Source organism: Hippichthys cyanospilos, chromosome 10, assembly GCF_059441005.1.
Source record: "Hippichthys cyanospilos isolate Australia breed blue-spotted pipefish chromosome 10, RoL_Hcya_1.0, whole genome shotgun sequence".
NCBI lineage: Eukaryota > Metazoa > Chordata > Actinopteri > Syngnathiformes > Syngnathidae > Hippichthys > Hippichthys cyanospilos.
The window spans coordinates 14334776-14359709 of NC_142378.1; the positions used below are offsets into that span (position 1 = coordinate 14334776).

General features: G+C 39.0%; 1 protein-coding gene across 2 annotated transcripts in view; it reads right to left on the minus strand.

Annotated features, from left to right (window-relative positions):
* ror1 (receptor tyrosine kinase-like orphan receptor 1) overlaps positions 1-24934 on the minus strand; it is a 112729-nt gene that overhangs the window by 25046 nt on the left and 62749 nt on the right. Inside the window, exons 2-4 of one of the 2 annotated variants that reach the window (XM_088425615.1) lie at positions 16618-16680; positions 10053-10343; positions 9711-9744 (exon numbers count right to left, since the gene is read on the minus strand). In XM_088425615.1, coding sequence (XP_088281741.1) covers positions 9711-9744; positions 10053-10343; positions 16618-16680 — 388 coding nt within the window. The remainder of the gene's footprint in view (positions 1-9710; positions 9745-10052; positions 10344-16617; positions 16681-24934) is intronic. The other variant, XM_088425616.1, reaches the window with a different exon arrangement.

Sequence of the window (24934 nt, forward strand, 5' to 3'; positions counted from 1 at the left end):
AACTACACAAACATATATGATCCCGTCAGTTACACTGTGCAATGCATTTTATGAAACCAAAATGTTGTAACTTTTTTAGCAATTAATTCCAATATACAATATTAACTGTCATGATACAGAATTACCAGGGCTCATAAATCCACTCTCTGACCATGTAAAGCCTACAAACAAGTATTCACACCTGACGGCTTGGTTTACAGCGAATCTTACAGATCCTTTTGGAATGTAGGATAAAAGCGGTGTAGCCTATACAGAGAAATCCAAACAAGCACAGGGAAAAGAAGCGCCACACAAGAAGCCTCGAACTTAGATTTGGACACATGACCCAGGAACTGTCAGGTGGATGTGCTAGCCACCAAGCTACCTTGCCACCAAACAACTTGATGAAATTCAAAATGGTAAATTTAGTGTAGTGCTTTACAAAGGATCACCTTCATATGCCAAAAAAGGCAAAAGCTAAGAAATAGTAAACTCTTTTTTCATATGAATAGAATTTTTAAGGTTACACAGTGTTGTATAGGAACATTTGGTTAATTTGTTGCAGTTTTATTTTGCTCTAGTTTTACTGATGAAATGCAAGCTAAATTAGCAGGCTCTAAACCACAACATTGGTAAACCACAACAGATGGCCAATACAGTTCTCATGAGGAATACATTTTGCATTTCCTTTCACTTATCAATTTAATGCTAAAGCGATAAAAGGAGATTCAAAAGAAGTCCAGCACATTACTTCAAACAGCATTGTTCAAGTAAAGCTCTACAAATTAATAATTTCTGGCTCATACCTGTGGAATCTGAGTCCCTCAAACAAAAGCCTCTATTTATACTTGGAAATGCTCAAGGTAGACTTTGTCGCCTGCCCTTATACACCCTACCAGCACCAAGGGCAAAGAAAGAACACTTTCTGTGCATATATGTTTTTTTTAAGAGTGTGTGTGTGTGTGTGTTTGCGCGTGTGAGCGTGTGTGCGTGCGTGTGACTGTGTGTGTGTGTGTCTAGGGGGCAGAGTTCAGGGGAACGCCGCATACCCCATTTCAAGCTTGTGACCCGTTGGGAGAAACCATGGTTCAAACAAACCACACACACATACATGAACACACTTAGTTGAAAGCACAGACTTTACCAGACGTGACCTTGAGCAGACCTGCCAACAGGATCGCCGTCAGACAGAAACCTGGGATTCTGGGAAACGGGAAACAGGAAGTGGGGCCTAAGAGTACAACACCGCCACACTAAGAGACATCTATAACCTAATGCCGAGTCTGACTTGTGATTATATTATAAGCAGGTAGCACATCCATCAGGACCACATGTAAGTGCTCACACACACCAGCCTCCGACTGTGTGATGTTTCATAAAATGAAGTAAGAGGCATCCAAGCTTGGTGGAGTGGGGTGGGGGTGGGTTCTGGTTGGATCTCTCGTTTCAAATAGTAGTGGCGCCCAGGGACCAGACCATGTCAAAGGGCCTATCCCTTATGAGCCATATTAGGGCTCTGATCCCCAATCAATCAGCACCGAGCTAAAAAGAATCTACAACAAGACGGCAATTAAGCCCCGTCGAGGGCTTAACCAAACACATGTGAGAGATAGGGTTTGTAAGAGTAACTGTGTGCACTTATTTGACGGTGCTTAATGTCAGGCTGCAAGTGTGTCAGACGTGTGTGACTGAGTGCGTGGGTATGAGAACTGGTCTCTGTGTTACATAGACGGTAGAGGTGTGAAAGACCCAACTGGTTGGCAGTATGTGTCAAGAACTACATCCACTCACATTTTGTAATTTAAGCAATACAAACACAAGCACAAAGGCACTCCCTTTCCTTAAACTATTAGTTACATACACTGAATCAAAACAATTTTTCCCATGAGAATTCATGTAAAAGATCACCCCCCCCCCCCCCCCCCCCCACACACACACACACACACACACACAGACACTCAGCTTCCAAATTGAAACGCCAGGCATATATTCTTACATTCCTAATTGTTTTAACAAGAAAGAAGTTCTCCGTTAATAATAAATCTTCTAAATAATACAAGCCTGTATTTTATACAAAGATACACTGCAAATGTGAAACATGTCACATTTCAGTTTTAACGATTTGTCAGACAAAAGTAAAAAGAAGTTAATGCCATTTCAAACATGGAAAAGACAGATTTGAAAACTACTTTTCCCCCCGGCTCTGGTGTTAAAAATAAGTCCAACAAAATCAATGTATTAAAATGACCATGAGTAGACTTTAGTGCTATCTAAGAGTGAACTAAGAGAATGCAATGATTTTGTATTATACACACACTGCATTCTGTCCATATACTTCCGATTGACGCAATGGATGTACGTCTACAGGACAATTAAGTACTTATTACTGGTCTGACACAATGGCTGTATTTTGACACAAAAGTTTTTTTTTTAAGTTGTTCCAGGAAGTATGTCGCGACAAAAGTTGACTGAAAACGACCTTATTATGCTGCATTTCGTTGGTTGGTGCCTGTTGCCTGCACTTAGCCTAGCCTCTAGCATAAATTAGTGGCTAACTAGCAGCACTCAAGTCCAACATATCGGCTGACAAGAGCAATTACATTAACCTTTTAAAGGTAAAGAGATGACAACGCGTTAATTCCAACAGGCTGATAGTTGCCATTCATACTGACGCATCACTTGAACAAACCGGGCTGACTCATATGTGTGTTATGTGGTTTTGATGTCAATTTGTCTTGACTGAAATGTATGGGGAGAGAGTTATCGAGAATCAGCCATCCATTTTATCCGTTTTCTTAACCGCTTGTCCTCACAAGGGTCGTGAGTTTTATCCCTGAACTGGTTGCCAGCCAATTGCAGGGCACACAAGCACAAACAACAATTCACATGCACAAACACATCTAAAAACACATTTTGAGTGTCCAATTTCCCTACCGGACATGCCACAATGCCACTTAACTCAGTATATGTAGAGCTGAAATAAAATGTTGGTTATCCAGATATGCCTTCGAGGAAAGCAGAAAAACAAATAAGATGTCCAAGGCTTGGGGTCACTTTAAAAAAATGAAAAGGTTAAGAAAAAAAATAGATGCACACATTTCTATGTACATGTTACTCAAGAGGGGAACTCAAAGTGCACATGGCTGGTTGGTGAATATTACTAAAAGTAACTTTTTATCAAAATAAGAGACAGTTTTTACTAGGATTCCCCAGTGAATTAAAAGGAGCTGACTCCCTGCGTGAGTCTGATGTGGCGCGTTCAAGTGGATCAGCATGTGGCCGAACAGCTATGCACCCCCCCCTAAAAAAAGTGAGGGGCCTGTCAAACCCTTATGTTCAAATGGCCGCAGTGCCTTTGCTGTGCAGCAGCTCGTCATCAATCGTGGCCAGTATCTCAGAACCACAGCAGTGTTGACACTGGCACTGAGGTGAGGAGAAGTGAAACTGAAATCCAGACTTTCTCAATTCAGCACACATGCAAGTTCACACTCACAGCTAAGAGCCCATTATGACCAACAGTAGATGATAGCTATGTGTGGGCTTGGCTTCAAATCTACATCTGTCCAGTTTCTACGTCCCGAACCAAAAGCAACCTCGTTGCAACAACTTGGAAATAATGATATTTATCTAAAGAGCATATCTGAACAAAACATCTAATTGCCTGTCAAAAAATTGCAGCTCAAAACAATTAGCAGTTGAACCAGTCTTCTCACCAACCTTGAACATATGGTTCACGGACAAGCTAATGTACCGAGACAAGTGCATTGTTTTGACAATAAATAGCCTCGAGATGAAAATATTTTTGCCACCCATGTTACAAAACTTGTAACTGCCTTTGTCAAATGTTGGAGTAATCAAAAATTTACCATCTAGAGAGCAACATTAACAATATAGACCTTTAGAATTTTATAATCTCCAGGATTCACCCAGGAGTTGCAAAGTCTTGTTTACCTTTATGCCATTGTGGTAAATGGAAAAAAATGCCTTTTGATGAATTGGTTACAATATTTTTACTGTACATCTGATATTATTCAGTGTTTCTTATTACATTTTTTATGGCTTCAACCTTATTCCATATCTGATTACATTGATTTTTCCTCATCCATCCATCCATCCATCCATCCATCCTGACATTATTGGAACTGTGGTACAGTACTTAGTAAATATTATGAATATTGCTGGAAGACAAACTAAAATAGCCAAATATTGTTTTCAAATATTTAAATGATTTATATTGTGAGAAGCAGCAAAAACCAAGTTCTGCAAGCTATGAAATGTTGCAATACAGTCAATGACAAGAAGGGTTAAAGGAAGGGAACAGTAAGATAATGTGTTCTTTGTTAAAGGTGGCTGCTTTATGTTCAAGTGCACTGGAATACCAGAGAAAATGACTCAATGACGGACGAGAAAGTCTGCTATTTTAGTATTTTTCTTTTTGACATTGTGGAGGGAAAAAGAATGAGAACATTTAGAGATTTATAAACTGTGGCAGCAGCCAAGGTGTAGTGGTACTAATCTTTTTAAACAGAGAGAAAAGCCCATTGTAAACACAGACAGTGACTTTGGATTTGTGGCTGTTCCATAAGGTTGTTTTACTTCTGTAGACAAATTAACGTGCATTTGATTGAAAACATAGATGAAGCAGTCATTTATATTTAAAGGGAAAAAAAAGAGGTACTGGTTTCTCAACTTTCACCAGGGGATCCCCACTTTGAAGATATATATTTTTAAAACCAGCCTCCAATGCCGCAAAGCTGTACAAAAATGGTTAGTAATTTTAACCCTTTATCAGAGTGGGCATGGCTAATAAAAGTCAAATCACAACTTGCAGCTATTTATCACTATTGTACAACCCAGAATGTTTGATTGGTCATAGTGCAACATGTGATAAAATTTAAGAAAATCCATCTGAAACTGTTTATCCAAATGATCCTGTAGTAGTAGGGAGGGATACACCCTTAACCAATTGCTAGCAGGGCACACAAAGACAAACAACAATTCACACTCACAAACACACCTAAGGCCAATTTTGAGTGTCAAATTTTAGGATTGCATGAGGAAACCAGAGTACCCAGAGAAAACCCATGCAAGCACGGGTGGAGCATGCAAATTCCACACAGGAAGTCCGGAATCAAACCTACAGTTGCACTCTGAGGCACACATGCCAACCATTCTGCAGCTGTGCCGCCCGTCATGTAACATTAGTATCATTTATTATACAAAAAAGCATTTTACTCGTCATTCGGAGCACAAACTACATGTATCTAAGACAAAATAACATAGCTATACAAATACAAAATAAGAATACCGCAAAAACATCTATCCATCCATTGTCTATAGTTGCTTATCTTCACCAGGGTCACTGGCTTGCTGGTACCTATCCAAGCCGTCTTCGGGCAGTAGGCGGGACACCCCGATCTGATTTGCCAACCAAATGCAGCGCACAGAGGGACAAAAAAATCCTTCAGCTAAGGACAATTAAGAGTTTCCAATACACCTTCCATGCATGTTTTTGGAATCTGGGAGGAAGCCAGAGTGCCCGGAGGGAACCAAGGTGGGCACGGGGAGAACACACAAACTCCACACAGGAAGGCAAACTGGAATTTAAGCCGGGACCTCTGAACTGTGAGGCCGATGTGCTAACCACCCTCCCACCACCACAAGAGCTGGTACAGAATTTCACTTCGACAATACCGAGCATACCGCGTGCTGGTATTTGTCCTTTTCTAAACCCTCCAAAAAAAAGTACATTTTGAAACCTCTGGGTCAAATTTACACTTCATCATCTTGCCTCAGCAGCAACATAAATTTCAAGCACACCATTAGAATGTTGCGGGTTTGTGGTGGCATTTAGAAACAAAGACAAATACGTTTCCAAGTGCGATGGCAAAACGCAGGTTCAACCGTACTTGCTGTCCGCAACTCAACCAGAAAAGATCTGCAAGCCACCAGCTGAGAATCATTGGTGTCGATTAGACGTTACAGGCAAAGTTCACAAAGTTTAAAATGCGGGCCTGAGTTATTAACTGACTCTGATGTGAGCTTACAAGCTAAAGCTGCCTTCAGCCTAAACACAAGTCAACACACCCGAGCGCAGTCGGGAATCAAAGAACAACACGCAGTCAGAGTGTTAATGGTACTATCGTCCTCCCACTTGCCTAACACTGTTTTTCTTTCACCCTCCCGACGTTTCCATCACTGCTCTTTTTTTTTTCCCTGCAAGAGGGAAGTGTGGTGGGGAAGAGAGCGTGCAAAAGAGAGAGAGAGTGGAGGCATCGGCGGGGGTTTTCTTTCTTTGGCAGGCGAGACATTTTCCCCCTCAACCTGTATTTGTTCAGGCTCTATAAAAACATGACCAATGCAGAGAGAAAAGAGAGAGGGAAGATGAGGATGAAGGAAAGAGAATCGAGATGAAGGATGCTGCGGAAACACTCATCCGTCTTTTGTTGGAAGATAACTGTTGACGTATTAATGAACACTGAACTCGAAGAGAAGTGAAGTGGATTTGAACTTTGTGGGGCAGAAGTAATAAAAATGAGGATGTGATGCCTGATCTCAAGGAATGCTTATGACTTCTTTGGAAATCAAGTTCTTGGCTTAAACCAGAACATCGTTAGCAGTCTTTGTGTCTTGGCTTTGGCGAAAGGTTTCTTCAAGCCTTCTTGCTACTCTTTACTAGCCTGACAACTTGTGGAGCCTCATAGTCTTGACTGAGCAGAGCCAAGAATCATCCACAAACACCACGTTTTATACTTCAGTCTTTATGTCGGTATGTATGAACAAAAAATAATGTGTTAATTTGAGATGTTTCAAGGAGGTTAACATTTTATATACAGTGCTTACCCCTTGCTCCAGGAACTCATAAGAGACTGATTTGCCAATGTTGACATCAATACAACTTAAAAATTTAGTATCGTTTCTAAAATTTGAAAAGCAACCAAGTACAAATGTGATCAGTGTTATACATTGTAAGGGGTAACATGACCATTTAAGCTAGTTCTTAATTTCCATTCAATATATACTGTATATATAAATTGTGGTGACAAACCTGAAAATTCTGAACGTTGTAAAGATTATGGGTTGATGACACAATCATTGGAAGCCAAATCTGCTAATAAAAAATTAAGTAAAAAAAAAACATTTTGGCTGGTGTGTCAAATAAAAGAATACAGTATTTTTCAGACTATAAGTCACACCTTTTACTCATAGTTTGGCTGGGCCTACAACTTATTATTCTTTGTTACTTAAAAATAAAGTTTGCAGTGGCACCCACATTTTCCATTCCCTAATCTTGTTGCCTTTCTGTGCATTACCACCATCATCTTGACACTGGCAGAAAAAAAGAAGACATGCATTACTGCTGGTAGATAATTTCCTTATATCATTCTTAAGATGGTTGTGCTCAATGTAAGGAGTAATATCGCTGTTGAAAAGACCATGTTTAACCATTTATGACTATGATAGTGATCTCTAGCGAGTAAGTCTAAATTGTGTAAGATTTTCATTTTTTAAATTATTACCCTAAATCGAGTAGGTATTTTTTTTTGTGCCTATGAATCAACGCTATGTGACTTTGAATATTTTGCTTGTGACTACAAACCATAATTGTGAGGAGATTGAATTTTTTTCTGGTGACCGAGTCTTAAACGTGCAGGTGCAAAGTCTTCAATACAGCTCTCATTTGTGCGTCTACTGTACAAATCTTCACTATACACAACTTCACATTTGTGCACAAACCTCTTGTGTAGATTGCTGTATATGGATACAAATCACTTTTCTGTGAGAACAATTCAGAATATGTAAATTGAGATGACATCACGGCAAGCCACCAGGAAAAGTAGTGGAGTCATCCACCGTACATGCGTCAGAAAGAAAAAGGCCATAGCTGACACCAACGGCATGAAAGTTTTCAATAGCTCCTCATGATTCAACGTTAAGGATAATGTATGCTCATTTTTAGTGGTGGTCAATGAAGATTTTGAGGGCCATTCGGGGACAATTGATTCAAAAATAGCTTCGTTTTCTGAAGCTTCTGTAACAACTAGAGACCGCTCCTAGCAAAAAAATATAAGAAAAACCCTGCAGTTGATTTGAAAGAACATTTTTCTTTGAAAAACATCACACAAAAGCTGAATTTGAATCCTACTAAAACCTTACCATTGGCCGTTAAGATCTTGAATGGCTCTGCAACAACATCTGTGTTTAAACGGTCTTAAGCTGGAATTGAAGCCGAGACCGCGGAACTGCGAGGCAGACATACTAAACAGTCTTACACTGTAGGTGGAGCATGAAGCTCCAGTGTGACGGTGTGATCATTTGCCAGTTATCTAGGCACTCTTGCCACTCAAGTCTGTAAACAAAAAACATGTCTTTGTGGTTGTCCTATCCAATTAATATCACTATAAAACAGTTTTAGATGGACAATCCACTGAAGATCAATTGACATGTGTATGTCGAAAGGCATCCTTTCAAACGCTTACAATGCACCACTGCAAATGAGAAAAGGGTTGCTGAACAGTTCTCATCTACACTGCAAATAAGAACAACACTAACCAAATAAAAGACATGCCTTTTTCATTAGAGGGACCATACAAATGAGTTGTGTTCTATTATCCTGTGCTGAACACTTTTTAGGACACTTTGAATTGAAGTTTAGGCCTCTGGCCTGTCAGCTCTACTCCTGCGGCTAAATTCAAAAACACAAACATTCTATTAAGAGCCCGCACGCCACGTGTGTACTCAAGGCCAACATGGAGACTATGAAAATGACCACACGGACCAAAGAAAAAACAATAAATCTCATTCAGATCCTAATGAGTAGAGTGGGTATGACATTTGTTCCAACATATTTTCTTCAAGGAAGAAGTTGGGACAGATGGTGAACGTTGTAATGAACATGCTTTATTGACAACATATAACCAGGTGGTGCACCAGATGTCTTAGAAAAAAAAAGTACATAATTTGTGATGGTCGAGCAACTGCCGTATGAGGTAGAGTGTGCGCCATCATTAGCTGACCCTGTCTTCTTGACAGCTGCTCCCCAATTTTACAGCTCATAAGTTGCTCGTGACACTAATGATGAGCATCAGAGGTGATCGGCCCACTGCCACTCCAGCTAACTGTCGTCAAAGAGTTTCTTGCCCAAATCAACACACTTCCTAAAAACATGTTGTTTGAAGGTTGGGAGGCTTCAAGACATCTTTATATCTTAAAATCAAGTTTGTCCAATGAATGGTATTTAGTCACAAATTAAATGTATTGATCCCTTTTAGGCCAAGAAATAAAATGGAACTCAGGCATTTATTATCATCTATTTTCTGATAGTTGAAAAATATCTCCATAATGTGCAAACTCCAATTGAATGTGAACCATGTGATGTAGGTGTTGATACACAAAGTCATTTTAAGGCTTATTGGCACTGACTATTTATTTGGCCACATTGGAAGTGGCACCAATGAAAAATAAATAAAGGCTCACCCATGGTATATAATGTGACTAGTTGCTTGGGTACACTGCAGGGTGCTTTTTTATGAGCACTTTTTTATGGCGCAGTAACATACTATGTGTATGAAAAGGACTTTAACCAGTACAAAAACAGCATCATTTTGCTGAGGTATAAGTCATATTTTTTTTATCCTCAGCACTGATGGACAAGAAGCCAGTAGACATGACTCAGAAGAACCTTAAAATAATGCTCGATACAAACGATAAATGGGGATTTAGCAACTTACGTTGGCCGTCCTGGTAGAGGTGTAGGCAGCGGATCTGGAAAAGAAGACAAGGGGATATTTGACCACAGGATAAATATTATTGCAACCAGATTGGTCTCTGTACTAGCTGCCAGCGACAAGCACGAATAGGTCGAGTGTTGTTAAGTGAAGCCAGATCCCCTCCTTGAAAAGCGGACTCAGAAAAAAAGTTATATCATACCAAGATGATTCAATGCTTCTCATTAAATGGTTTCATTGTGACGTAAGAACATATATCACTTTTTAAAGCGTGGTAGGCTCTTTTGGGCTGTTTGGTTGCCACTCGCACGACCTATGCAACTTTTGTGAAGGATGTTTTCTTACCGAATTTGACGAAGAGCACGCCTGTGGTAGACACTGTGCCCTGAGCGTTGGTAGCTACGCACTGGAAGTAGCCAGTGTCCGTAGTGTCCAGGTTGCGGATGCGAAGACGTGAGCCGTATGGTGTGGACCGGTACGAGACCCGGCGTGGCTCCTGTACCACAGGCGCGTCATTCTTTAGCCAGCGCACTGTCGGCGGTGGGTTGCCCGACACGCGACAGAACAGCTCAGCTGTTTGGCCCAGAGAGGTGGTGATGTTGTTCATTGGAGTTTCAAGACGGATAAAAGGTAGCTCTGGAAGAAAGGAATGCATAGAAAAGTAAGGGACTGAATGTTAAATACCAAGCACAGCTATTCACAGTATGTAATGGTACATCCATCCATCCATCTATCCATTGCACCACTTTGGACTGGCATTATTTTTCAGGCTACAACTATTTACTATCTCAAGCGATTAGTCTGATATTTTTTTTTATCGTTATTATTATTATTATTATTATTATTATTATTATGCATGTTTTATTTTTGGGCGGCATGGTGGAAGAGTGGTTAGCACATCTGCCTTACAGCTCAGAGTCTTGAGTTCAATTACAGCTCGCTCCGGTCTTCCTGTGGGGAGTTTGTATGTATTCCCTAAAAACATGCTTGGTAGGTGTGTTGGCCACTCAAAATTGTCCATAGGTGTGATTGGGTGTGTGAATGGTTGTTTGTCTCTGTGTGCCCTGCAATTGGCTGGCAACCTGTTCAGTGAGTCCCCTGCCTACTGCTCGTTGATTCTAGTGAGGATAAGCGGCTATAAAAAAAAAAGATTCAAAACATAATTTTGAATTGATGATGCACAAAATACACAAACGGAAATTAATTAAGATTTAGATTGGTTTGCTCATTAACTTCAGAAAATATACAAAAACAGATCATTGTTTTCCGTGACAAAAGCAAGCATTTTTTAAAATTTTTTTTATTCAACACAAAGATAGTCTGCCACCATGGAGTACAATGGAAATTAGAGAAAATTTACTGTGGAAAAGCTGAAATTTAGAGCGATTTTGAACCATTTTATGTTAAAAAAAGACTTCTAAACAACTTATTGGTTATCAAAAAGTATTGATTAATTTCAGTAATTGAGAAGGTGTCAATTGATTGGTTAATCATTGCACCACTAATTGTTTTACATTAGATAATATTACAAAAGGAGTTGAACAAAGTGGCAGGGGAAAATAAAGTCTGGGCTTCCCTAATGAAGCTGCTGCTCCCGTGAGTCGAACTGGGATGAGCAGTATTAAATGAATGGTGCTTTATACTGACTACACATCATTGTAGCAAAGTGTAATTTCTTCGGTTTTGCACCAAAATACTGCATTGACAAAATGCATGGGGTGAACTCACTAGAGCTATATGGAACAAATCATATGCTTTGATGTCCCCATTGCTACAACAGTACAGTGGATGATTAACTATTGTATGCATTAGCTCATGTTCTTTGAGATCACTTTAAGATCTGTTGCTGAGGTCAAAACAATTCCCTAACAATTTGATGTCTTTAAGTTAATGTAATAAATAAAAAAATGAAATAATTTAATCAGATATCCATTTAAGTTTGCTTTAACCAAATAACTAAACTTTCTTTCTAAACCAACCAAACAAATGACCAAAAATGCATAAATAAATATATAATAACATTGGATTTTTATTCTGGGTAAAATCAACTATTCGATGTCATAGAAATTTGTTATGCAATCCAATTCAACATTCCCTTTCTGGTCTAATGACATTTGAAGTACCGGTAATTACAAACCGTAACATAATTAGGCTCTAAAGATTACTGAACAGCAGCTAAAAGAGTCCATAGAAATCAGGGATAAATGAACTACGGTTACAATTAATAGAGTAGCTTGACTTTGTAACTCCCTTCGTTGAAACCTGGCTATTCATTACGATCCATAACGCATGGTGTGTCAAAGTGTCCTTGAAAATTTTTTTTTTAAAAATCAACCCCTTGTTAGTTTTGATGAGTTGATTTTGTGGCAGCCTCTGTGTGGGTGTGAAGCATTGACAAGGCTGATACTGGATTATAAACATTGTTATTTTTGGCAAACTTTCTGAGGGCGATCAAAGGGTTAGTCAACTGCACATTGTGTCCAGATGAAAAGTGCAAGAGCTCATTTATTTACTCCAGCTCTTGTTGAAATAATAGGAGCTAGAGAAAAGAGAGTAAAAGATAATGCCAGAGATAGAACAGAGTCAACTACAATAATGGGATGTGAAGAGGAAACACAATCACAAGTTAAATCAACTTCATAGAATAGCAAACATTTACATCAGTAAAAAATCAGTGCAAACTTTGGAACAGTCATAGTGTAAGCTTGATTTAAAAAAAAAGAGCGCCCAAGTATATGAATGACAATTCTTTCATTTTTAAAAAAAAAAAAAAAGCTTCATCTTTACAAATAGGGAGGGGTGTGCTCATACAACTTTTTCACTGCCGAGATGATTCTGATTTTGCGAGTACCGATCCAATATTGAGAGTGATACACTGCTGGTGCACTTATTTTCCTATGATTGACCGTCCAATGTGCATTCAATTATAAACACAGGATTTGGATTTTTTTGTTTATTAAAAATAATTTAATACACATTAAAAAGCTATGCGCTCATGTGTCTGAGCATTGGGCACATCAGCGGTGCACACATCCCGAGGGCAAAAATTAACTCCCAAATCCACTAAAAAATTTAATCTCACATCAAAATTTTGATGTACTTTCTTAGTGGGTTTCTATTGCATTTATATGTCTCAGGAAAACACACTCCATAAGATTTTTGTTGGTCAAAAACGTTGGCATATCTCCAGAAAAAGAGGTTAGCCAATAAAATCATGTTAATTTCCTTTAACCAATGTTGACAATAAAAAAGTAAATCAAGCATTATGACTGAGGTGGTAGCTTAATTTACCTCTTGTTTCTTTAATTGTACAACACACATCTCTGCTTCCAATGTATGGGAACTGATCTTGACATAATGTGCACAATTGTTTTGCCTTTTGATTTGTGCTATGACTGGAAGAGCTTGTGAATATCCTTTAGACTCTGATCAGTGATACAGTATATTGTAACTTCAATAGACAACATTTAATATTTTGTGTATTTCTGAAATCATATAGAGGCTTTTTTTTTTGGTGGGAACCAACTAAATCAATAAGGTAAAATACTGAAACAATTCCTCTTGGTTGCTTTTGGGTTTTCAACTTTTATAAAATGCACAGAAAACAAAAATCATTGAGAATTCAGGGTAAATTTCACAAACAAAGCCATATTATAGTTATCTAATTTCTAGCAGATACAATCATGTTAACAATGGCACAGTTTATTGTTCTTTGTCAAACCACAAGTGTTGTAGTGATTTGCTGTGATGCACAATTTGTGAAGCACACGCCAGTGTGTGAAAATCTCTCTGATTAAAACAAACAAAATTATTTGCCAAAAAGTAAAACCAACCCATATGCTGGTTCTGATTGGTGAGCTAAAATCTTTCCAATTACAATAATACACTGACATAAGCGTTAGCAGCTACAGTGTTAGCAGCTAGCAGCATGCAAGGATGCCAGCAAGTCAGGGTACCATATTCTACAGAAAAGAAAAGGCGTTTTCAATGTGAATTTGGGAGGGAGGCGGGGGGGGGGGTAACAAGAATGTTATACAGATGCATGTATTTTATAATTTTTCATTTTATGATTCATCTACATCAACGCATCAGTGGTATTGAGTGAAAAGATGAGTGCCAGTGAATCACTGGGATGCATAATAAAGGTGAAATGGCCCAAGAAGCGATGTGAGCAATCTTAAGAGGACAGAGAGAAGAAAAATGCTCTACCAGCGTCAATATAACAAAGCCACTCTGTAGGCAATTGTCTTGTGGTGAGTGTGGTGGTATTTGGCATCAGCATCACTGTGAAATCCAAAACGTTCTTGTACTCTGCCCTTTTCATGTGGTGGCCAACTAAATAGTGTCCTGTCATCAGGCCGCATTTTCCTGCCGAGGTTTTGTGCAAGCACACACTCACAAGCAGCAGCACATATGCAAACAACAGCACACCCTCACGCCACCACAACGCACACAAGCTATTCATATACCCAACTGGATACATCGTACGACACATTTTGACTTGGCCAGAATGATTGCGTTCTATATGTGAACCGTCACGGGCGGAGAGCGTTTCACAGGCCGCCCTCAGCGAGGGGCCGACCCAGAAACCCGAGCGGTATCACAGCTAACCAAACACGCGCCGAGGAGTCGTCTCTGTAGCGCTGCCAGCGATGGCTAAAGGTGAATTTCATTAAAGTTGGGTTGCTCTCCAACTGCGAGACGCCAGGAAGGAACAAGCGCATGAAAAAAAGAAATAACGCCTGAAAAAAGAGAAACTATGTCAACTATCAACACCCCTAATTACACGCCAGTATTGCTCAGGCCAATAATGAGCCTCTTTCAGCATAACTTCCTGCTACTGATGCATACTGATAAAGTCACGCTACCTGAATGCTGTCTTCTTGGTCAATCTAAACCATTCCCTGCCTGAAGACAAAACAGGTGGTGCAATCACTATTCATCCATCAGATAAGGAACAGATGTTGCTTATTGGGTTGGACTCAAAATGACACACAAATACACTACTGCCACCGCATGACTGCACGCAGTAATAAGAAAGGTGAAAGCCCAAAACACAAATAGTTTTGGGGCTTTCACTTTTCTTGTTTCTGAGGGAATAAAAGTTCATTTCTCGCAGCATTCCAGTCATTATAGAGTTTGACATATCTCTGATGGTCAATCTCGTTAGCTTGGCTTCGCAGCCACGTGTAGTGTTTAGCAAAAAACGTTTTCGCTCCCCCAATGTGCAGCATCTGTTCTGGGACGGATGTTGTGGTTCAGCTGGCCCCCACAAGAGCTGAATTAAACAAACCAGACCAAACGAAAGAGCAAAATAAGGTCAAATTCAATATTGCTGAGAGCCTTCCAATTCCAGGATGTCTTCGTGGGTGATGGGGCGGATGTCAGCTTTCTGAGCGCCCCAAAAGACACTGGACAAAAGATTCTCCCGATAACGCTGGGCAACAGTGATAAACGCTTGTGTGTACTCCCGAAGGCATCAATCGCATGCAAGACAAAGCGGCAATGTGGCGCGTAGTTTTGAAAATGTGTTTCAGTTTTACTCCAGGACATGAGGTGTCACTATGGCTGCTCTTGGCAAGGGCACCACAGGGTTTCTGAAGCTGTTTTTACTGTGTAGAGAAGTAGCAATGAGGAGATGTTTGTTATTTTATTGCATGTTCAATCAAGAGTGGTGCAGATTGTATTCACGGACACTAACTGAAAGTCACTGATCAATCGCAAATTTATCAATTCAATTTGACGTCGCAACAGGGTTATCCATTATTTTGGTTGTGGTAAAAATGGCGGTAGTGAGGAACCTGAATGAGGAAAACTGCAGCATTTGACTAAAGGATCCGATCATGAGAGATGGTGCGCAGGTCAATCCACAATTAGGACACAATGGTCACGCGATGCAATACGGCCTTATACAAGGGAGTAAAAAGAAGCTTTAAGAAAAAACCCCATCTCCAAACCCTTTGGATCTTTTGACTGCAGTGCTTATCAAGAAGCAGTATTAAATGAGAATGAAGGTGAAGCGCACCAAAAAGAGATGTGAGCACTCCTAAAAGGAACACTGTTTTCTGAGTTGGATAATGTGACTTTTGCAAGCTATTGCCTAAGTGATGATTACCATGAGCAACTTTCCTGTTATTTTCTGTATTTATTACATGGCAAGTGAAATGATTAAAAAGGGTGGATTTTACTGTGAAATTCAGAATGTCGTATTAGGACGAGCCGAGGCAACAAGAACATATTTTTGTAAGGAATATTCTCACTTGACTTCCCCTTTAACTAGATGTAATGATGCTAGTTTTAGACCATTGCAAATGATATAAGTAGTAAGTAAAAATATTTACTATGATCTCATTTAAGTCAAAAATGGTCAAACATCTCTCGGCGTGAAACTCATTGCCTCACAGGGTGATTGCTTCACATCTTATTTCCTTTATTTTACTTCGTGCAAGATGTAACTGCCCAACTGAGTATGCGGTCTAAACCAAAAGGTTGTCACATCAAACAGTAGACCACAGTCTACTACAATATATAACAAAGAAGCCAATGATGTATACAATTTAGACTCAAATGGTAGCCCCAGTACAAAACAAATAACACAATGAGTCAGTGGAAATGAAGGATGCACCTGTGGCTATGGCCACATGTTGAGTAGGTTAGTATAATTTGTTCCATTAGTTATCCACAATAGTGGCTGGACTGGGATATTGTGTGTTGCCTAATCTGCCAGTGGTTGCCATTCATTTATCAACGCCTCATTGAATGCAATTTCAGACAACACATAAGGCTGTGGGTTAATTTGATCTAATGTCTGTAACAGCTAATGGATTTGAGTTTACTGGATAATTTAAGGTAAACACATCCATAGTAGATGCTTAAATGTGATGTGTGTGTTTGTGTGTACTGTATTTACCATCACTAGAAATGTTCCATGAAGGGGCTGCTACCACACTGGTGTCTTGGGCGAAGTCAGAGCCTGCCAGCACAATCGAAGTGTTCCATAAGCATTTTTAGGTCATTTGTAATGTAAAAAAAATACATTCACAAGGTATGTTAAGGTGCATGCGGAACTTATTTGTGAATTTTAAAATAATTTAATTTAGCTTATAAAAACTCATTACAATTTTAGTGTTTATTAAATATGATCCCTTACTTTTCACTCTGCTGTTAATTAGTGTTGAATGCATTACACTGAAGAGACACACAAAAACTATTCACAACCTGAGGGTTAGCCCCAAGAGGAAATCACGGTCATTCAAATAGGACAATTTTATAGCTCATTAAAGTGTCTTGCACTAAATCAGATTACTGTATGGCTAGTTACTTTGATGAATGTTTTCCTGATAAGAAAAGTAGTGTTTTCTTCCACAGCATGTCACAACATGACACTTCCACCTAACAAATGATAATCTGGTATGGAGTAGATGATGTCAATCAACTTGCTGGATAACTAAAAGCAGCAACTGTGACATCTTTGCTCGATGTAGACGTCTTTGGATAGAAAGGCACTACTTCAAGTGACTGCACAAAATAAAGACAAGCTTTTTCATATTCATCTTGGTGCCTCCACACCGATCCGAAGACACATTGACTAATGGTTTCAATATATAAGACTGATCCCATCATTGAGTCATGTGAACCTAATGCTGCGTTATTATCATCTGACGACAGAGCAGCTCCCTGCTTTCATTACAGATGAGGGGCACGCAAAACAGGCCACATAAGGGGATTCCTGACAATTGGGAAGGAAAAAAATCTCGAGAGGACCTTCAAGCAGCACACATTAAAAAAAATAAATAAATAAATAAATAAATAAATAAAAACATGATAAAAGCAGCTTCAAGTTCTCAGTTGTGGAGGGTAAATTCAAGTAAATTTGATGGATAAATACAACCACATGTGCTAAGAAAAAAACCCTCTTCCATGTTAAACATTTTTTATGCTTTCCTATTTTAATGAATTAGAGGCTGGGATGAGAGCGTCAAACAGGACCAACCGAGAAGACATGCTAATGAAGTGATAATGTGTCATTTCACACATGCTGTGTCAGGATGCTAAAGACTGTAGAGAGGTGCTCATGAAATTAGCTGCGGTAATGAGGAATATTAATGCTAATGCCTTTAATTAGAAAAGTTGAAAACATGCAAAAACACAGGCTGCTTCATTAGTTTCTGTTTGCAAGTTTCTGGGCCTTCAAAAGTCAAAATTTGATAATGTGCATGTATTCAATTGCATCTGAAATGTGACTGACAGCTACAGTAGAATTTTTGTGCGTTTGTGGAGCCAAGGCACAGACTTTACGTGAGAACATTTTGAACAGACACCACTAAACAAAAATATCACATCTCTGGCATAAATATAGGATCGAATACACATTTTCTTATAGTGAATCGAATAATTTCAAACTATTTGAGTGAAATGACATCATTCGTCATGAGCCATAGCATACAACATCCAATTGTTTCCTCCTGTCCCCATCCCAAATGCTAAAGGTGCAGTCTGAAATATTATTTTAAAATAATAGAATGAGAGAAAAATAGATAGGTGGATGGGTGATCTGGAGCATGCTCGCCTGTGGACAAGGACAACCAGCAGCAATTTGCTTCAACTACGAGAAACGATAAGCGGCGAGTGTCGAATGTATATGTCCATCTTCAGCCTTGTCCACTGTCGCAACGTGTGAACGCAAACTCGTGAGCAACCCTAGGACCAGGAACCCACAACTCACAAATCCTAGGCATTTTGGTCTGAAAGCCACTATTGTGACTCTGTTGCCCCCAGGTGGGTCTTACGTTCCTTTTGTATTTCGATTTGATAGGATTAAGGAGCCTGAGGGTTGTGTGGCGGACAAAGGACAGAGGAGGCAACGTTGCAGTTGACTAACTTCACTAACACTAGCTGAGCATGGAAAGAGGTCAGTGATAGAATGAACAAACGCATGGGAAAGAGTGAGATGAAAATATAAAGAAACTGGTGTTTTCTCCCCCCAAATGAAGGCAGTATATTCGTCACAAGGACATCCAATAATTTCATCATATACCTCTACAACCTGCGACGATATCAATGATGCTGGACATACAAAGAGCTGACTAAATGATGTGTCTGCTTTTCTTTTTACCGCTTAATATCCCCTCTATTTGGGTCACATCTGTTAGTTCTCTTTCAGAATATCTGGGATGAATTGCAGTAATTTAAAGATTAACTTTCTGACGTTACGCAGTAATGGAGGGAAGCAATTGAATTCAGCCTATTGCTTAATGAAGGTCTTAAAAAGAGAAACCTTTGGTGGACCTGTGTCTGTTTCAATAAGGTCAATCTTTTAACAGTCAGCTCCCTAATTGAATCATGCACCTAAAATATGTCATGATTAAACCGGAGGGACAGGAATGATGAAATTTTGTCTCATGTTGGCTGTGTAAATTTGAAATAGTTAACCAAGTTAAACATGGGTTCATAGGGAAAGACAGATGGCTAATTCGAGGGAAAAGGACACCAGAAACATGGGATGGTTCAAAGGATTGTTGTATACTTTAGTTTCATCAAACAACTTACAGTACAATGCAGGACTAATCACATCATGTAGAAATTAAGTAATTGTATTATTTACTGAATATCTTGAACATCCAAAATCTTAATTGAGAATGAAAGTGAAACTCAAAGAAGCTAGATTCAAGTGAACTACGTCTGCATCAGTTCATCAGCTATCTCACTGCACATGTTCACCTGCGCATAAGATAGACCAAAAAACACAGGGCCGAGCCAGCTGAGTGTTTTTACATATGGTACTTGTTTTTCAATGTCAAATGTTTTTACTGGTGACCTTGTTTTTGTTTATTTAAATTATTTGTGTATTTCACGACGTTTCAAACCTGGCAAATATCAAAAAAAGCATTTTAAAAAACTGCAAAGATGAATATAACTGAACATTTGTCAGGAAGCCGCAAGACGTTGAGCACTTTATGCCAAATCAGTGACAGTAAAAATTGCTCTTACATGTCCTAGACGATCAGATTTCCTCAAAAGTTCACACATTTGACGGGAATCTAATAGTCGTGATGATAACGTTAATTGTTCTTTTCCTTTTAGTGGTGGTGCCCCCTACTGGTCAAATAAAACAAATTCTAGTTTTTCATTTATGTTTTTCCCACCTGATCTACCTGACATTTTCTCTGAAGAGTGTTTAGGCCAAGTTCATGTAATACACCATAACCATGGTAACAATATGTTCACCAAGAAAACAATGTTCCTTTTCAGAGTGACATAAAAAATATGTTTGAATCCAAACACAATACATTTTATAATTCAGATTCTTTAATGTAGGAACCTTTAGCCCATATAACAGCATGCAGATTATCAAGACTGACAAAGCATTTGGAATCCTTGACCATGGTTCCAAATTTTGGTACTAATAAACAATGATTACAAAACATCTATGAGCGAGATAAGCAGTTACAAAATAAAAACCGAAAGAACAATCATATGCATGGATATACCTGTACGAATATGTGTGTATGTATGTATGTATGTATGTATGTATGTATGTATGTATGTATGTATGTATGTATGTATGTATGTGTTTGTGTGGTGTGTAGCTGATTGTTCCCAGGCTCAACTGGAGTGCAAAGAAGCATAAAAACAGACTAAAGAGGCTGACTGTTCACCTGCGCACAAGACAGACCAAAAAACACAGTGCCAAGCCAGCTGAGTGTTTTGTGTGTAACCTTATAAGTGCACAGAAATGAAAGAGTGGGAGACAGAAGATCTGAGTGCAGAAAGAAAATGCAATCAGGGTGCATGACAAGGCCCCTTTGGAATCACAAGAAAGGCTTTTTGTTGCACAGCACATTTAGTCCAAGATGACCATGTACATTTTAGCTTTCAAACATGCTCAATAATTTGATAGCGTCATTTCAACCTTTGGTTAATCGGACTTAAGCATAATAGATTTACTTCAGACTTAGCAAGAAAGCCATTTTGAGTGTTTTTGTTAAAGCTCATTCAAGCTACTTGTAATGGTTTCAGAGCAATTTCACTCAAATTCAGCACACAAAGAACAATAACAGAAGTGCTGTGAAGCTTTCTTTTCATCAGGTTGCTGGCATACTACCTGAAAATTACCTGAAGTGCAAAGTGTCAATACCAACAATTTAGAATCGGTGCAGTGGGTGAAGACGTTGATGCTCGTGAAGACTTACTCTGAGGTTTTGTGATGTTAAATTTATAGGGATGGTCGATACAGTATTTTTTTTTTCATGCTCATACCAGTGTGAGGGCTTAAATTTTGAATAGGGCTTAAATCTTGAATAGTCACGGATACTGATACCTCAAGTACATTTGATTAAGGCTGAAACTACAGTGGTAACAAAAACCAAAACAAAACATAGTTTACACAAATTCCTTGGTATGCTTTTATTTTGAAGTTGTTATCGGTGCCCTGTCACGGCATAAAAGCTTGAATTGTCTGTAGTCCCCACTTCGACTTTGACTCCAGCCCCCCGATACAAAGAACGCAATATTGTTCTGAGATCTAGTTAAACAACATAATTATGTTGACATTTTCATATTGCACGGTTGCCTGTGTTTAGCAGAGGGTTCGTCTTCGTTATAGCTTCCTCTAACATAAATTAGTTAGTAGCTAACAGCGCTTAGGTTTTCTATATTGGCTGGTGTGATAGACGTAAATGACTGCACACTTTGATGCTGACAGCCTGACACAGTTGCCGATCACATTTTAATAAGCCATGCTGACTGAAATGTCTTCTTTAAGCAAATGTGTCTCTTTGACCAACATTTATGTTTCTAGATAGGAGTGGTGGTGTGCCGCTAAACACAATTTAAGGAGAAGAAAAAAAAGATAATCAAAAATGTATAGTTTTAAATTTAAAGTTCATTCATAATTATTGGCAATGCCATTTTGGTGTTGTGAGTTTATAATTGTTTTTCGTCAAGAAAAAAAAAACAATAAAATATAAAATAAAAAAAAATACAATTTTTAGCCAAATACTTAAAATTCTATTTGAATTTTCTGTAGGATATCAGACTAAAAAAAACCTACTCAATAGCTCCTGCACCTGTTTCAATACATACATTTGTGCTCCAAAAAACAATCAAAGAAAAAAAAAGAAAACTATACATGTTGACACATGCTCAAAATCACATTGTATATTCAAAAATATGGATGACATTCAAAGACTAATATGAAAAGTCTGTTTGGGTGAGGCTTCCATTAGCTCCAGTTACCAGCATTTCAGGCAAATGAGTGAGGAATTTGCAAAAGCATGACAGCTTTTACTCTACAGATAATCTGTTTTCACTAGAAATGATGGAACAAATTAAGTGTTCAAGAAAGGTATCTTGTTTTGAGTCCTTCTGACCAACGTGAATGCATTCGTTGGGTCTGCTATGGTTTTGATGCCACTCTACCCCATTCGCAAACCCCAGGATTTAGCGTTCACCAAGTTGACCGTCTGAAAACGCATTTAAAAAAAAAAAAAGGTCATCTGCAGTATGTCAGAAAACTCAGGTGCAGCCAGAAACACCTTTTTGCTCAATGATCTCATGAACCAACTTCTCCAAATTCTTTGAGAATGACACTAATAAAAAGAGGGGCCCAAAACAGATGTACTAAGAGACCACCAGGATAAAATCCCTGAGTGCCAAAAAACGATGAGGATTTAGACATCATGTGACTAGTCGAGCCGGGAACTATCCCGGAGCTAATTTTCATGCCTGTCGGTAGTTTATCATCCAGTAGGCTGAATCTCCCCTTATGTCCGGAGGACATAATGACTGAAAATTGCGCGAAGGCCGCTTTAAATCAGTGGTTATTTTAAGGTGAGGCACCATTGATGAAACGGAGCGTGACAAGCTAAGGATGCTTGATTTAAGTAACAGAGGTGGCACAAATGTGGAAAACATTAGCAATACTATCCGTGATGGGCCTGCTTTCTCATCGCAGTAGCCAGCGTAGTGTTTCCTCCAAAGCATGAATGAGAACTATCTTTATGCTATGAAAGGGTGACAAAATGTTTTTTTTCTCTCTGTACGGGCAATTATGATTGCAATTAGTGTTTGTTATTTTCAACATTTTTCTCTTTGCTGGCAGATACGTCAGTTCACTTGAGGAAAAGCGAAGTGATGTATATCCCAGGAAATGAAGGCTGCTTTTAACCTCCAAAAGATGAACTATAATGATTCGAGGAGTCTTCTGGGAACAGAGTGACGCATCCTCAATTCATTAAGGAATCCGAGTCAGTTCTCAGTCAAAAGTGCAGACTTAGCCACAAAGTCTGACTATAGGTCCAAGGGAAAGTTACAGGAGAAAATCGGACGTCATTGAGACGGAGGCCGATGAGAAGGGGTGTGGAAGACAATAGTTACAAAAAAGAAGTGTGATTTAGTCCAGATTGAATTGGAGTGCTAACAAGTAAAATGAATTCCAGTAAAAACATCTCATTTTATTCCCATTTGTTATTTTTTTCTCCACATTGTCTGTATGAAGGCTGCCAATAGCCACTTTGAGGTAAACTCGGAGCATTTCCAGCATGCTTCCCTGTCAATCACAGAAATGCTCTATGGGAAACCTCTCTAGGTTCCAGGTTAAGAAAATAAGCATCAGCATTCCTTCACTTCTCAAGGTAGCTGGCTACGCGGCTGACCAAAGTGAAATGTAAATTCGATGAGGGAGATGAGTAGCTGAAAGGAAACGAGTGGCATGGCCCCAAAGTGACAACTGATAACATACCAATGCTGAATGGATGGATTATCCCACCGAATAATAAACTAATTAAATTTTTGATGTATGATAGCAAATAAAATGCACACCAAAAAAAAAAAAAAAACACTAGGAGGCTAAAACATTGCATGACTGTCAAAACATGACTTTCAATAAGACACGCTGCCATCCCTTTTAAATGCTTGCAATGGGTGAGAGGTACACCCTAAAGGTGTCAAACTTAGCCCATGTCAGGCTCATTTACTGCCATTAAAAAATGGAAATATTGTAATTTTTGGACATATTGAACACACAATGTATTATCATGTATTTCCCCTGATTTTTGCATGAATTCTTTCAATGGCAACTTGCATATGGGGTGCAACAGAAATGTTTCTGTTGACACCCCAAAATCACCAGGTGGAGCTAGCGGCCTTATGACATTTGCGAACCCTTTCAATGACGACGTTGATTGGCTTAGCCTGGACTCCCATAATGCAAAAGTCTTCAAAAGACATAATACTCTAATTATGACATGTTCCTATTTAAATGTCATGAATATATAAATATACAGTGTGGTTATTTTTGCTATTAATGCATCTTTTACAATTTTTGTACATAAAGGGGACATTCTCTGTCTCTCTCTCTCTCTCTTGCACAGTGTCAATCATTCCCCCACCCAGAAAAAAAAAATACCAAAGGTAAATGTGGCTGTTGGAAACTCCCTGACAATAGCTGGAAGACTCCCATATCGTCTGTGTGTAGGATGACAGTGATGAGGTGCAAGAAAAACCTTCAACCTGAGTATCAAAGGCAGGGAAAGGGACATACATGATTCATAAGGATGTATTGACAAGACCAGGAGACACAATGGAAAACACAGTACGGAGAAAGCCTACAGGCATCACCACAGAAAGATAATTGCCATCATAAAGGGGGAAATTGTATTCTGAAAAAAAAAAAGGTTCAGTTTATTATAGTGGTGTTATTGAAAGTATGTCATGTGCGGCACACAAATCCTCTTTTGGACATATTGATAGCCTGGTTACTCTGATAAACCAACCATCATGTTTTGCTATTACTTTACAGCATTCCACGTAACCAATGGAAATTTGCACAATGGAAAAACTACAGCAGAACAGAATTAGACAGATGGGGAGTTGATATGGTTATAGACAAGACATATACAGCTCAAAACAAACAGGCACGCAAGATGGAGCCGAATCTTGTTTTGTATGATCTTTGGGTGCGATTAGATGCTGACGCTCCCATGCACAGATGTCTTTGTGGCTCCAATATTGTTACTCCTTTACAGGCGGGAGGAGAGGCTGGCTAGTGCGATATAGCAAGACCTGGAAAATAATTTTTCTAGGTTCATACAATAAAAAAACGGTTGACTACCGTTGACTTGAAAGCAATTCAAATTGCTGCCTCACATTGGTCACTATGCGTGACAACAAACATGAATAATGTCAAAAACCAAGCGCCTGATCCATGTGTGTTTGTGGCTTAGAAC